This window comes from Dermacentor variabilis, chromosome 2 (genome assembly GCF_050947875.1).
Source record: "Dermacentor variabilis isolate Ectoservices chromosome 2, ASM5094787v1, whole genome shotgun sequence".
Lineage (NCBI taxonomy): Eukaryota > Metazoa > Arthropoda > Arachnida > Ixodida > Ixodidae > Dermacentor > Dermacentor variabilis.
The window spans coordinates 138776567-138793289 of NC_134569.1; the positions used below are offsets into that span (position 1 = coordinate 138776567).

Here is a 16723-nt window from a genome sequence, read left to right on the forward strand (position 1 = left end):
GATTGACATGTTAAACTTTTGCTTCAATTACTAGCCGCGGGGATGCCTTTCTTGCTTGTATTCTCTTGACGCAAGTTTGAGCTGATTCGGGGATTTACTTCGCAATATAGTGTGGCAAACACAGGTTCACAGCCATGACAATAAACATATAGAGCGCGTTTCTAGTAATTTTCTTTTTTATCATGTGTTCGTACCGATCCCATGCATATTTTCACCGAAGCAGCCAAAGCTTTCGGGAAGCCTGCCTTTGTTTCCAATTAAACAGCAACCCAAGGCTGCCATCTTTCATCACACCAGAGGGCACGATATTGGTAAATTATAGTCGAAAGTAGGAAAGAAGGTAGTTATGATGTCATTATAGGAGCACTCTATCGTTGCAGTTACCTTCGGGTGTAATAATAGGAGGCCAGCTGTTTCTCTCTCTTGCTCTATGTTTTGCGGATGATGTGGTTACCAGGTGCGTCATTGGAGACGACTAAGGTATATGCAAGAGAATGTCGCTAGACGATCGTCAAGACCTCTTTCGCGAACACGAGCCAATGAATGTGGAAAATATATTCTCTCTGAATTCGAGTTCCCTCAGTTCTGCCTCGCCGGTGTTGCAGCCTACAGTTTATCGCACTTATCGACTTGGACTGCAACTTCTTGCGTCGTTCGCTCGCCGGCTCAATACTTTACTGGCCCGAATGTCGCCCTTTTCAGTGCCGCTTCATACACGGCTATTCGACTACCGGACGACCTTTTTTTCTTCTTTCTTTTTTTCGCGTTCGCTTTCTTGGAATTTACGGGGAGCTGGCTGCGATGCGTTATAAGCGTCGAAACTTCAGGGAGGTGTTTTTTTTTTCTCAATGAAGCTGAATTTCCACGAAGTTCTGGCTTGCAGCCCGTAAAAACAGGGGAACACCTTCCTTGTATAGGAAACATTAGGGCGGAATGCGCCGATAAATTGTGGATCCTAATTCACAACAATTTTAGCTCCAACATATAGGCTCCTACATAGGCTCCTCCATAGGCTGCCACCTGTCTGTCGGGATAGGCGCCGGCGTGTCACGATAAGCCGGCGTCTGTTTGCATGCGAAATGCCGTTTACGTTGACAAAATAAGTTCCGTGGACACATGGCTTAGTGAAACGTTTGATTGCACGAGTTGATTCATAACGAAAATAGTTAAAATCATAGCGCGAGAAGACAATCCGTCCTATGCACTGTGACTTTGGCCTTGTCTTTTAGCGCTATGATTTTAACTTCTTCAGCAGAAAGCTGCTTGGTGAACACGGGTCATGAATAGACGGCAGCGTCCTCTGGCTCCGCGGAAATTTGGATTTCTTGCAGATTTCGAGCCGATATACTTTTTAAGCTAGTAGAACAAATTTCTTACATCGCTTCACAACAAATCTGTCAAATATTTTCCAACATCATCGTCGTCATGCAAGGTACGCTGCAAGCTCCAGCCGCTCCCCAGGTTAATCTGAGTATTCGCGGGTATCACCGAGTTCTTGCAAGTATAGATGGGTAAAGTTTTACGCACATGTAGAGAGCAACACACCGCAGTTATGGGATACTTACACCGCCACGCAAGGGAAAGAGGAACAACAAGAAGTGAAAGACAGAGAGATTAACCAGATTAAGTGTCCGCGCAAGATATTTGGTTGGCGGATTCTTTCGAAGTCAGGATGAAACCGCTTGGGTCTCAAAATTAAAGCGAGTTTGGTTAGCGGTTCCGCGTGAACGACTGCGTCGAACAGCGTCATTTGAATTTGGAGAAAGCAAGCATTTGGTCAGATGGTAAGCGATATATTTCGTCTGTTCTTCACTGGTTTTCTCCTCAGCTCCAGTGTACTACAAAAGACATAAGGATCCGAGAAAACGAAAAAAAGAAAAAAGAAAAGTGGTCTCCTATCCACGTTGTGAAGATGGTTGGACAGCGAAGCTGTAAACGACAACTAGCAGGATTACCCATTCCAGCGTAACTTAAAATTATTCACACGACGACATTCATATGCACTTTACCTAATTATCAGCCTGAGACGTTTCAACGGCCTGCGACTTGGCTTGCGTCGCTACTTCATGCGCCTACAAGGAGTGCAGCAGAGAGAAGAGAAATGCACTTAACCACACTTTCCCCGCGCCTCGTATAACGCTGCTGTTCAGGAATCCTCGCAATACGTGTCCTTCTCGTAGCACTTTCACACCACAAATCAGTTGCTAGGTGGGTTCTTCTTGTACATACGAACGTGTAGTTACGTAACTCCCTGCTTCGTATGCTTCAGTTGCCGCTGTATACAACTTCAGCTTATGCAACCGCAATCTTTACCGAGAAACGCTTGAGGCGGACGCTATGCGCGAAGGCGAACTTTCTAGTTCTTTTGTTGTCTGCCCCACGCACGGCCGGCGCCGCCGCTGCCGCGGATGCGTGGAGGCGAGTGCCATCTGCTGGTGCTGCAGGGAATCCAGTGGCGCAGTGTTTGCCCACGGAGATGACAGACTCATTGGGAAGTGGCAGAGCTATACAGCTTCGCTGTAAAAATATATATCTAGCTCCAGAAACGATTAATGCTAAAACATAGAACCGACCGAGGTCGAGCCAATAAACGCCTGTCATTCTTGAATGTCTCATAGGGCGTCGGAGAAGAGTAGACAATTTGATTTTAGGTACAACAATATATATTGCCCTAACGGAATGATTCAAAACAATTTTTACGATCACAAAGAAATCGTATGACATGTATCATCACTTTGCTTTTTCCTGACGACGTCATAGACGTACTGATTATCTGACCTCGGGTGTCTAGGGGTGCGTATTGCCAAAATCGCGCTACCAACCTGTCCAAATCGCATTTGATCCCTTGAATGCTGCAGGTTCGAAGCAGGTCGGCCAGCTGGTGGCCCAGTGTCTTGGCAAGTTCCGGCTCAGTGCGCTGCTTAGTAGCCAACCACATGACGAACTGTTCGAGCTGGTCTTCGTCCTCGCCTCGTGTCTGTTAAGAGCCAGTAAAGCAAAGTCGACTTGATAATACCAGGTGCAAGCACACGTGTCGTCTGGCAATATAGAGCTACAGTAGCGCGATACATTAAGCATGAAATGCTTTTAGGTCGCGTTGTCAGTGACTTTCAGGTGACCTTAAGCCAAAAGCCAGAGCCGTCATCCGGGTGCTCAAACGAGAACAACCGAGCACTTTGCGAGATCAAAACGAGATCATTCGCGCAACCAGTCAAAACTTATGAAAATGCGGTCTCTGGACCCCAACCATTTGCACAGGGCTGCATTATATACGGTACTTACTGCCCAAACAAGTTACAAAAAACATTGCTTCCAAGTTCTTCCTAATGTTTGTTCACAATATCGCTAAAGCTGTAACTTCTAGCACGCTGAAGTTTTATTTGTCCTTTCCAATGGCGACGTTCAAAAGACAGATACAATGCACCGTACACTTCATTGTCATCTTTTGGAACTGAGACAAGGTTGCCTGTGTTCTTTTGAACGCCAGTGGTCCGTGAGTTCTGCGGCGCAGGTTTTGCATCGCCTCGACAGATGGCGCCACGCTGCGTAGTGTCTCCTTCGTGCACTTTTCTTTTTCTAGCTGCGCAGTGCGCTCTGTTTCCCTGGCGTCTTTCGCTGCCTGTCGTGCCGCCTCCAGCCGGTTTTCTTCTTCTAGCTGGGCAGCGTTCATGTGAACCAGATCACAGTATGGCGTGGTGCGGTGTGGTGCGCCGTTGCGAACATGCGCTACACCCATTTAAGATCGTAGCTGGTATCATCTCCAATCAATCTGCTCTACATTACATTATATCAACTCTGTATTACGGGAGAGCTGGCAATCTTTTTTTTTTCGATGGCCTGCTTCATTATGAACATTCCCTCAATACACAATAGTACACCGCTGAGTAAGCGTCGAATCAATATGCAGTGCAAGAAATAGACGAGGATATGTTCATCAATTGTTGCTGAGAGAAATTCTGATCTGATTTGCTCTTTGCGATGGATATGAGCACAATCGACATTTTTTTGGGGTACAAGATTCTGCATAACCTTACATAAGAACAGAACATGTTCTTACGCTTTTGCACTGCACAGGATAAACGTCTCTTCAATTGCGTTCGAAAATACCCATTCTTCCTTCCATATAAGAATACAGGACATTGCCGAAGCGAAGTAAGTGAACTAACTTTAATTCGCATCACTCTTCTAAGACTAACAAATACAAAAAGCAGGATGGAACCTTACGTACTAAGATCTTTCCAAAAAACTTCACAAGAAGTACCTGCGAAAGAAAAGCTTTGTGCATTCGGCCCCTGCTCTCTGCACTGTACAAATAATTTTGTTAGCTTATTCAGATGATTCACTCGACTGTTATTCTTATTTAGCGTCGCGATGCTGTAGCTACTAGGGTGTGGCAGTAGCTTCGCGCTACTGTTAGGTGGATCACAAATGATCTCTTGCATGAATCTTTATACACTTAGCAGATTTCAGCAGAACTGACTTTCTCACGAGGACGTTTCCTTGTAAAAAGGGTCCATTGTAGGCCGCCCCCTATCTGTTGTCAAGGCGGGTATCGTGACCATCGTTCCTGTGACTGCCAGCAGAATTTTACCGTAAAGACACTATAGGCGACGTTTTCTCCTTGCAAAGCTTTAAGAAGCTACGCCCTTTACTGCTGCAATACATGCAGCAAATTGACGCCTGTCTAAAGCTTGAGTCTGAATATTGCCATTACAATGCCTGTGTGCTAGTTGCAACGCTGCTCATTTCTGCCACGCTCACCACCGTCGTCTCAGCAGACTTGTTGCAGAGGAACTCCTGGAGGTTGTAGTCGAGGTCAGTCTCCTGGCCGCACAGCTGACTTTTTCGCACAGGATTGAGGTTGCATAGCGTGACGGCCGGGAACTCTACATTGTTGACGTCCTCTAGTCGGATGTTCACAGTGAGCGGGTACTGGAAGTATTCGTGCATCAGTTCGTACAGATTGCTCAGTGCCACCGACCCGAGGCCAACGAACGCCACAAACCAGATGATGATGCGAAACGGGTTCCGAGCTTGCGCCATCTGGATGAACCCGGGAACCGTAGACTGCGAGTACAAACCTCGAGCCGTCAGACAGCAGTTGGCCGTAGCTTCCTGCACACCCGAACGAGCGGACGTGGCTTTGTCCCTGAAGAAGGATCCGCGCCTTCGGCTCAGCTGCTGCTGCGCCGGTCGCAGGCGGCTCAAGTCGATCACTGAAGGAGGTGTCGGTTTCAACTGCCCCCGACTGTTGCCGAAGAAGTTTGTGGCTCCGCGTCGCCACTCGCCCAGCCGCCGGAGGTACGACTCCATCGGGACGAGGCACAGTACGCGTCCTCGTGACAGAATGGTGCAAGATGCAGACTCTCAAGGAGCGAAGTACAGCTGTCGCTGTCGTCGTCGAGAGGCCGGGTTAAAGTAAAACAGCCACCGCAGAAATAGTCCCGTCGATAGAACACGTGCGGCAGCCGCTAATAATATAGTGATTGCCGTACATATTTTCTTCTTGGGATACTGTTGCAGTGCCTACGCACGCGGGCGTTCTCTCGCCGCAGCCACGGAAATGCGCGCTTGGTGAAATGGTTACCTGCCATTTATCTTGCTGTTTAGCACAGGTGAGCGCTTGACCGAAGAACCAGGATTCACCTTAGTGCACTGTGGTACACCAACACTCCGGCTCAACTGCTGCTGGCTTCATTGTTGCTGCAATACTGTTAATACTGCAACACTCCATTCAGTGGACTTTGTGAACCTCATCCGTAGAAAAGCGCTAAAGAACGAACAGCTCGATATAGTCGACTACTCGAGGGCACACCGTTGTAAAGCCGTCGGATTCTGTTCGGGTAAAAGAATGAACAATTCCAGAAGCGTCCAAACTTCAGAGGACGCGGCTGAAAGTCTGTGCTCTGCCAGTACCGCAGGCCAGAGCTGCCCTGAAAACGAAGGGTGGCGAGTGCCTCTCATGCACCTAGTGCCACTGTAGGCTTGCAACCAATATCACTGCATAATGCGAAGGTCGCGCGATAGGCTGGACCACATCGATTCCCGAACATCAGTAGGTCATTCAGGCACTGCTACTGACGCACTAAAGAGGCATGTTTGACCGGAAATGGATTCTCAGGAAGCGATGCTGGCTAACGGGTCGCGCCGAAACCCCAGAGACCGGAAGGCACTTGAAAGCCTGTCTGCGCGGCCAATGTTTCGTGAGCTGTGCCATTAGCCGTGAAAGGCGTTTCGTCATGTTTCTGGAAGTTTCAGGACCTTGCTTACTTTTTAATTTTCTTGGGCAAGTATATGTCAAGGAGTACACAACTGGACACTCTTAGGTATTCCTGTATCTTTCTTTTAAATTTTCTTTCGCGCATGATAATTCAAAGCTAGTGCTCTAGAACGCATCTCTCGGGGCAAGGTGCCAAACTACGAATGGACGAAGTTTTTATAGTGCGCTGCTTACAGTGTGCATAAGTTGGATATAGATGCGATCGACGAACGGCAAAATAACGCGTTTGTTGTATTATTTCAACCGAGAAATGGCGCACAGTAGGAATTTTATACTCGCTTACCGGAGAATGATGAAACCGACTTCATATGACGTTCTGGAAAATTCCTAAAGGCGTTTAATAACACTCTTTGCTGGTCCAGTCGGTTCATCTTCAGAAAACGTTGGTTGGCTCAAAGCGCACATACACGCAGATTGCCCCGCCGGTCCATTCCCCGTGATTGGGACTTTGCAGTGCGATACGTGACGTTCGCACATAATTCCTACCGCCACGACACTGCTGCATACTCTCCCTTTTCCCTTTTGTTCGGACGTGAACCAACTTTACCGTTGGACACATTTCTTCCTTGTTCTGCCACTTCGACTGGTGAATATGCACGCTCATTGCAAGCTCATTGGGCGCGGCAGATAGCCCGCAGTAGAATTGCTGCTTCCCAAGACAATCAGAGTAGCCTTTACAACCAGCGACACCGCGACGAACTTCTTGCTCCGTGTGCCCTCGTGCTACTTTGGTCCCCCTCCCGACGTGTGGGCTTTTCTGAAAAGCTCTTTCCTCGCTACACGGGCCCGTGCCGCGTCCTTCGACAAATTACTGACGTCACGTGCAAGTTTGTGTCCTGCAGTCTTACTACATCTTCCGTTCCGTTGCCCAGCGACGTCGTCCGTGTTTCGAGACTCAAGCATTGCCACCCTTCTACTGTTGTGGGCCCTTGGTGGCGCAGCGCCGGATCTTCTGCCACCGGGGTTCATGCTACGTGTTACTCAAAGAACATGATGTCGACCCTTGGATGTAGTTGGACGTACCCATAAGCGGCCACTGCCTGATCTGATGACGGCGATGTGCCTTTCTTGGTGTTGGTTGGCTTCCATGTTGGCCAGTGCTTGCGAGCCTTGTAAATACATCCTGCCAATAGTTTCCCTACTGTGCTTTCACGTAAGAATATGGCGGAATTCACCGTTGGTCCAGAATAGAACCCGGAAAGTGATCACCCGAGAGTACCGCCCCTGCCATCCGCTGCTGGCGTGAGCGTTGCTCGCAAGTGCACTATACCTGTATAAGCACACTAACGTCCCTGCTGAGCAGCCGGGCTTGCGCACTGGTCCGAGTGTGATGAAACGATAAACGTCCAAGGTAACTTTATATAATATTTCACGGGGTGACGACAAATAACGGTAACGGTTGCTTGCCAGCGTCATCTCGTGTACCATCGAGGTGCGCAGGATGTGTTTAGATCAGCACGTGGTAAGAACGAAGTGGTTCGTATAAGAAAGCGAAGCGCCGTGCTAAACCATGGCGAATTGGAGTTGTTTTCAATGCCATTCCTGCCGCCATCGTCCAGAAGCTCGTGCCCAGGACGAATCAGAATCGGCATAAATGCGGTGTTTTTTTCGTGGATGAGTGGCGCGCGATGGCGGTGGCCCCTTGGGAACTACGAGCGCTCATGACGCCGACCGCACCCTCACTGCCCCTATTCCGGAGGCGCCTTAAATATCCCCGCACGGCGGAAAAAGGGAACAAAAAAGCGAGACTGAGCGAATCTGAACAAATAGTTTCGTTATGACCCATCGGATGTAGGCCCTGACCTTTTACCTGTTAATAATGTAGGAAATGCATTACACTCTGTTTTGTACTATGGAAGTCACACAAGTCTCTCTCTGCGGTTCCTGCGGTTGAGTTGTTTTTGATCTGCCGGAATAACTACTTCATCCCAGTGCATGGGTGCCGGATTCATCGGATAAGTTTGCGACTCCGCAACCGCTGATTGGCTGCGAAAGAGTCGGATTTAGCTATGCAGATCTGCGTGACTTTGACGCAGAAGGATAGAAAGCTGGGCGAGTTGGTACGGTAACATGGTCTTGAATTGTAGCGCGAAGTGACACAGATAAAAACTAGAAGCAGACAGCGCTCGTCCTGTATGTCGTGACTCCATGAACGTCTCGACCTCCATGAACACGTCCAGCAGCGTGTTCATGGAGCCACGACAGGGGAAACTCCGACCGACGCATTCAGGCACTTGATAACGGCAGCGACGGACCGTTTCTTCGTCACTGAGCAGTGCTTTATTCCACACGCAGGTTGGTGTATTTTAATTACGTATTGTTTTTTTATCGTCCCACGTTGCTGCCGCTTCCAAGCAGCTTTGGAAATTGTATTTGTTATAGCGTTGACGCAGCGTCTGACACGTCCATTTGTCTCGCATGTAAAGAAGCGCTTCCTGATGACGGTCAGTTAGCTCATTGCACAAGTTGTGAATTTAACTACCATTACGGGAGTTTCGCTGGTGGTTATGAGAAACAAGGAAAAAACAGAGGTGCCAAAGACAGTTGGAAGTGTCCAACTTGCTTCGTTGCTCGAAAGAGAGGCAACAAGCCGGCAATTAAGCCGGCGAAAGAACAGGAATGTGGACATGCAAGAGAGGTGGCCGCCATTAACACAACGCTGACTGCTCTACTGAAAATGAAAGCGCAAGTTGACATGGTTGCTACCTTGCCTACGACGCTGAAAGGTGTCGAATCATCACTACAGTTAATGCCCGACTAATACGATGATATCCTCAACGATCGAAAACGTCATGACAAAACGGCTTAATAACCCTGAAGGTAATCAGGATAATTTTGAGGTTGCCAGGCTGAAGGTACAACTGAATGATCTAGTACAGTACGGCAGGTGTGAAAAAATGAAAATTCACAACTTGGATCGTCGTGAAAACGAAAATCTACTCATAGTTGTTAATGAGCTGGCAACTGAACTTCACCTTGACCAAATCACACCCAATTACATTGATGGACTTCACAGACTTTCTGAGAAACGCGGCAAATCGCCGGTTATCTTGGTACGTTTTGTCGGTCGTACAGTAAAGGAAAAATGACAAGCTGACTACAAGGAACTGAGACAATAAGGAAAAGGCGTCCGTTTCTACGATGACCTGACTGCTTGCAACAAACGGCTGCTTTGGCTGACACACACAAAAGCTACTGAAGTTGGTTATCAGTACACTTGGCCAATCAAAGGCAAGGTGTCCACTTGGAAACAATTGGGTGATAAGGCTATCGTTATTAGATGTGAGAACGATCTTGGCAAAATTAGATATATCTTGGCCCCGTTGCTATTTTTCAGCACTTTCTGAAATCATGGCTGGCTTCGAAGTGCGCTCGTTCAATACAGGTGTCCCGGATTATAGAGAGACCATAAAAAGTTCGTTCTATTTCGCTTAAATGCCCGTAGTGTGAGGAACAAATTCGATTAACTAACCCAATACTTTAATGACCTTCACGAAGCGTTTGATGTTCTAGCTTTTACAGAAACATGGTATGTTGACGATTGGGATGTGCCAGTCATTGGTAACTATAAAAACGTTTCCTTGTCTCTTACGCACAAACGTGGAGGCGGCCTATCTGCGCATATATAAAAAAGGTATTGCTTATTCTATCATACCCGAATTTTGTGGATTGGAACCAGAAAAAGCGATTAAAATTGCAATGTTGGAATTTTTTTTCCGAACGCAGGAAAATCCAGAAGGCACAAATCAAATATAGAATGGTAGCACGGTTGACATAGTATAGCCGAAATATCTTTGATGCTTGGAAAGTTCAGCAGATCGCCTAAAGGTGTAAAGTTAAATTTTTTTACAAAAGGTTTCGTGTTCTAGGTAAAAAAAAGTTTCTTTGATGGCCGGCCTAAAAATATCTCCGAGAAACTATCTATACCTGTGCGCTATATGCAAGAGAGAAGTGTTAGAAAGTTTATTAATTTTTAAACAAGAAAAAATATTTTTTCAACTGTTCGTGCATGATTCGCGCAGACGGCATAAGTAGTGTATGAAGCCTTGTCTAGGAAGGAGATAATTTTAATAAGATGAAGTTCAGTAACTATGCAACAAACTGTGACTGGCTTTTTTTTTTATCAATGCGAACACAAGTGACGTCAAGCGCCGCAGTTTCGACCCACACTTTTTTCTTTCCGTGAATGCGAAAAGTGAAAAAAAAAAATAAATGTGGGGAACGGTTTCTAACTTCAGTGATACAAGTGCAAATTTTCATCAGCGATAACTGTGATGTTCAAGATAACGCTGGTTGATTTGGCATAAAGAGACGCGACATCTTTCTTCCGCATGTGACGTGCACTTTTTTGGTGGCAAATGAGGGCAGTGAGATAAGTCTATTCGTATCGTTGTTTGCTGTGCGTGAAATAGAGTACAGTAGGCGTACGAGGATCTGCTGAGAGACTGACGATACCGCGGCTGTCACTAAGATCTGTTGATCATACGCACTGTTCTCTAGCTCAACTAACGGGTCAAGCTGCTATAGGCTTACTTCTACTGGGTTTTTTTGCTGCTTGTTATAATGAAAGCCAAATATCCGCTCATTTGAGTGACAGTTCTTTAAGTAGATAATTATGTCTTCAAAGTGTTGCAGATGTTAAATTCTGTGCTTTCGAATAAGTTTATTGCTTTTGTTATCTTTGTGTATCTTTTTTATTGAGTTTTGGTTCACGGCACATCACGAGCCAGGCATGCTTTAGTTCGTGACCTGCAGATCAGATGAAAGGGTGTATTAACACCTGACTGCGGCTTGACAGCCGGTAAGAAGAAAAGAATACAAAGCAACTATAATCACTATATGTACAACCTGGTGAACATATAAGTGTAGGAGATTGCATGAGGTGGAAAACTGAAACACATAAGCAAACATACACCGTAAAATGAAATCTATAATACAACGGCTAACATCAGAACTGTTAAGCATTATTTGCTCTGTTAACAGCATAGAATCTAGACAATGTGTGCACGACAAATAGAATAATGCACAATTCCATCACTCCGGCCAGTGACTCCCTACAACCGTAAAAACCCTAATTGAAAACAGAATAGCACTTGGATAAATGATTCGAAAGTAGGACTACTGGACTGCTGTCGGCATACAGGTGTCGGAAAAAGACAATTACGTTCTAGCACGAACCGCTGTGGCAAATTCTGAGTATATCGTTGTGTCACTTGTGTGGATCAGGTTTATTTTTGCTTTATTCATAGTGTACTACAAAGGAAACCTTGCGGAGTGCGCTAGCAGCGGCGTCAAGCGTTCGTTGAACTTGTACCGACATATACACTAGTCACAGGCTATCACACACGCTTTACACACAGACCGTCCGAATGCGAGATCAAAATTGAGCCATTTAAGTTTTCGATCATCTGTGTATAAGCTTTTCCGGACACGAGCATACACAACCACACACGAGCGAAAGCGCTAAATTGGCCTCCTGGTGCGAAAACGTTTCAGCTCCGATCCGACATCATACCGCTTCTTGTTCTGAGCATAGGCAACGAAGCAGTTTAATGAAACGAGCCAACTGGCGTTACATCAGCCGAAGGCACGAGTACAAGGTATCATTGCGAATGTTTCACCGATCTGCTAAAGTACGCGAGAAGGTACACATAAATATCTGAGTGCTACATGAGAAAGCGATGCTAACTTTAGAATAATTAAATAATATTGAGTAATAAATATAAATGTTTTGGAATTACGTAAGAAGTCGTCATCACTGCGTGCGAAATTCTTAAATCTCCAACACACACACACACACACCCCCACACGCACGCACATTCGCTCACTCACTCACTCACTCACACACACACACACACACACACACACACACACACACACACACACACACACACACACACACACACACACACACACACACACACACACACACACACACACACACACACGCACGCACGCACGCACGCACGCACGCACGCACGCACGCACGCACGCACGCGCACGCACGCACGCACGCACGCACGCACGCACGCACGCACGCACGCACACACACACACACACACACACACACACACACACACACACACACACACACACACACACACACACACACACACACACACACACACGCACGCACGCACGCACGCACGCACGCACGCACGCACGCACGCACGCACGCACACACACACACACACACACGAAAAAAGAGGAAATTGGTGCAGGCTGAATCAGGAATGCAGCCGCATTGCGGTACGCGGAAAGCATTGTGCGGGCTACAGGCAGTGTATGGGCACTAGGGAAGGGAAACTGATGTAAAACAAAATGCGCACGTTGCATTTATTCAGGCATTAGAAAGCTTCTATACATGCCTCACTTATGTTACAGATAAGGGGGGGGGGAGGTCTTACGGTTAAGTTTTGCAGTTGAGCTATCTCCCTTTTTGTATTGGGCCCGCTTGTTTTGCAGGTAGTCTTTGGGCACTAGGGTAAAGAAATAGCCCCATTTTACGGGTGACGCCAAAAGCTGCACTGCGCCACTCGAGCCCGCTGCACTCGGACACGGTTTGTGCTCCTACCTTTGCTTCAATCTCCTGCCCTTACGCTCCCAGTGAAGCCTGGAACGGTCCACTGTGGTCAGAGATGTTTGACATTCCTTTGTCTTGCTGCCCGAGCCTCTCCACACCATTTCTGGGCCGTTGGAGGTCGTAGCCGAGGAAGCATGACATTTCTGCAACAAATTGCGCACTTCCAGGCCTTATAACTCCCGATAAGCCACGGCATGAGCTTGATAAATGATGCCGGCTGTGTCATAGTGAGCTCTCTCAAACGGAAGCATTTCTTCTCGGATGGACAAACGTACCACCGAGCTACGCTTATATCAATGCCGTGCGCGAGGCTAAATTGATCTCTGATTGCATCATGCGTGGCGCGACAAAAGCATATTTGCGCATGCGACACACGCACCATCGAGTAACGGTTTGCTTGCTGCACGCAGCGAAACTAATGTAAAGTGCGTGACACTTGTTCGCGTATTTGAAGGCGTACATGCGTGTTTAACTGATGGCACAGCTAGCGGGAGTCCTACGCCGTAAACGTGAACCCGAGCTCGCTTCCTATTCTTAGAGCGCCAGCCCTGATGAAAGGTGGTGGGCGTGAATAGCCATCCGCCTGTCTTCCCGCTCGAGTCTCTTCACGCCATTTCTGGAACCAGCCTGTCGAACGCGGGTGCACCATAACCGCACAAGCGCGAAATTTATTTAAAAATTGCCCACTTGGTCGGTCTTCTATAGCTTATGACGAGCATTGCATGGTTTGAGTTTGGCGAGTAATAGCTCCTATAGCTTAGCGAGATCTCTCAAACATGACCGCTACCGCTCGCATCGACAAACGTACTGCCGAGCTACGCTTCCCTGAACGCCGAGCGAGAGGCTAAACTTTTCCCCGATTGTGTCACGCGTGGTGCGATAATGAGGCCATCTGTGCACGCGACACTTGCGCGATCGTTTAATGGATGCTTGCTTGTACGGAACCATACCAAAGTAAGGCACGTGGGTTGTAGGGCTGCAAAGATACTAACGGTAGTGCTATAACACATGTTTTCGTTATACGCTGTTTTAGCAAGCTACACACTCTGACCGATTTTAAAGAGGTTCCACGTCAAGAAAGGAATCGCATACAGAGACAGAGTATGGCACAAAACTGAACAAGCTTGGCTTACTTTGACAATCATGTTGAATATTTTTTGCACAATTTTCTTGCCGACGGTTATGCCGCACTCGATGAGTAGCTGACGCACACAATCCGTTTCTATTTTCCTCCCAAGGAGGCTGCCGATTTTATTGAACGCTTGCACAGAAAGTGGGCAACAAGAACGACATACACACATCCGGTTTAGAGCTACATACACACATCAGGTCTTTTAGCAGTATGGCTATAGTCCCGGGCCAATGCAAAAGACGGGAAAACACATATTGCAACCCCGACAGACAAATAAAAGCAGGATTGCAAAGAAAATGTAACATATAGGTAAAGTTACTGTTTTATGAACTCGAGCAAAATAATTTCTGCAAGTGCGTGCGAATAATACAGAGGAAGAGTGCTAGAAAGCTGATATACCAATCTGACTAGTACAATAGTAAATCAGCATGAAAAAGAAACTATTTTGCCGAGTTTAGGAAAGAATGAGAGACAGTATAAGAATGGAACACAACGCGAAACATAATTTCAGCAACCCATAGATTAACAATAATGCCTTATACTAAGCTAAGCTAAACTAAAAACTGCACTATAATGCTACCAAATTAACAGCATATGAAACATTCATTAGTCCATGCTCGAGTATGCAGATACTGTCTGGGACCCTCACACAAAGGCTGGCATAGACATTATCGAAAGAGTACAAAGGAAATCACTTGAATTTATCTACAGTGCTTATGACTGGCACATTTCAGTATGGTATGGCATGAAGAACTTTATTTAGGTCCTGAGGGATCAGTCTGGTACTGATGCGGGCCGCTACCACGTCGGTACAGAGAGGCCGAGCCCCTCTGCCGTCACACGGGCCCTCTGGACAGCCCTGAGTTGGTCCGACAGCACTTCAATGTGCAGCATCCGCTGCCAGCACTGTTCACCTCGAGAACCATCACCGGCCAACGCCAAGCAGCGCCAAAGCATGTGTTCTAAATTGAGCAAACCCCCACACTTACTACAAGTCCGGATAAATTTTATTAATGATGGCCGGGTTAGGCTACGGTCGTGTCTGCAGAAGCCTTAGTGTAACCGCCTGTGGCCTACTCAATTTAGAATGTGACAGGGGGAATGCCCTGCGCCCTAAGTAATAGTGCTTGGTGATTTCGTTGTAGGTTAACAGTTGGACTCTATACTCAGGAGCGGGAGATCCAGTCCCTTCAGGGAGTACACGGCACACTAATCCTCGTGCGTCCCTGTGGGCCACCTCGTTGAGGTTACACGGGGCTCCCTCCACTGTCCCCATGTGCGCCGGAAACCAAGTAACTGTATGCGAAGTGATATCCCTACCCTGCAGCAGTCTGTTAGCCGGTTCCGCAACAAGTCCTCTCGAGAAGGCTTTAATCGCCGATCGCGAGTCACTAAACACCAAAACTCTTCTTGAATCAATTAGTGCTAAAACAATAGCCATCTTTTCGACGACCGCCGGATCTTCGGTATAAATGGAAGCGGCATTTCTAACGCTCCCTTTGCCATCTACCACGACCACCGAATAAGCATTTTGACCATTCATCCATGCGGCGTCAACAAATGCAGACTCCTCCTCCTGATCCTTTACCTCTCGCAACAAAGCCCTAGCTCTCGCGACCCGCCTCCCTACATTGTGCACGGGGCGCACATTCCGCGGAAACGGACGAACCATATTTGCCGTAAGGTTCACGTTCAACTCGGGTAGGGGCGCCCTATCGTGCGACACAGCCACCGATTCTTCAATTGATTCTAAAATATACCTACCCGCTGGTGTACCTAGCAACCGCTCCCTCTGTGCAGTACGCTGAGCCACGGCAATTTCATCCAAAGTATTATGCAAACCCAGTCGCAACAACATATCGTTTGATGTAGTCATACGTAGACAAAGCGCAGCCATTTCACTGAAAAAGCGCAGCACATTTCACTGACCGACTTGAGATTGGGATTTGGGCTCCACACACTTGAACCTCGCCGCAAGATGCACCGTCTACAAACGAGCCTCTCCCGCGTCTCTAAAACAAAAATGTAACCGCTTCCTCTTTTGTAATTAAAAAACTTGATGTGATTTGGAAGAAAAGTACAAAATCGTTAACACCCACACTAAGATGAGACTTGACAGCTACATGCAGTTTAATGAATAGCGACAGGCCAGAGGTAAGCACGAAAAACAATGTTATTGGCCCACACTAGAGCCACCTCTTAACTGTTTCTTTTTGGCTACTTTTGCGCATTCTATTTATTTTCACGCACTTCCTATTGGCAGCAAATCTAATGGTGTCATCGTATTTCTTTGTATTGACTTGTGTATTTGAAGATGTTTGTCTTGCTTACTATGCCTTTTTTGTTCCCCTGAGTGAAAAGATTTTGAAATCATGTAATGGTTGTACCACACGAGCCTCGACTTGCAAAAGGAAGCTGGCCGAATCGTAAAATAAATAAATAAATAAATAAATAAATAAATAAATAAATAAAATAAAACATTACGAGTACACAAGCGAATACTCCGAAGAAGAGAGTTCGCTCACTACTTGTGGAACTCATGCGGCGTTCAAAATACAGCTGTTGCAATGAAACACTTTTTTGAACAAGGAAAGTTGCCGTTTTATTGCGATAGCAATTATATGGACACTACAGGTGCATTTCTGCCGTCGCCGTCGCCGTGAGTTTCCGTATGAGTGAAAGCATGTGCGGGTGAGCCGGCGAACGCTGTTCAATCGCGTGCGCGAGC

The 16723-nt window shown here is 46.9% G+C and overlaps 2 protein-coding genes across 2 annotated transcripts in view; one reads left to right on the forward strand and one right to left on the reverse strand.

Moving 5' to 3' along the window:
- The window catches only part of LOC142570463 (acid-sensing ion channel 1-like), a 7996-nt gene extending 2683 nt beyond the window's left edge, over nt 1-5313 (reverse strand). Inside the window, exons 1-2 of the mRNA XM_075678848.1 lie at nt 4762-5313; nt 2823-2977 (exon numbers count right to left, since the gene is read on the reverse strand). Of these exons, the coding sequence (XP_075534963.1) occupies nt 2823-2977; nt 4762-5313 (707 nt within the window). The remainder of the gene's footprint in view (nt 1-2822; nt 2978-4761) is intronic.
- Nucleotides 1-16723, forward strand: part of LOC142570994 (uncharacterized) — a 119064-nt gene that overhangs the window by 40882 nt on the left and 61459 nt on the right. The window lies entirely within an intron of this gene.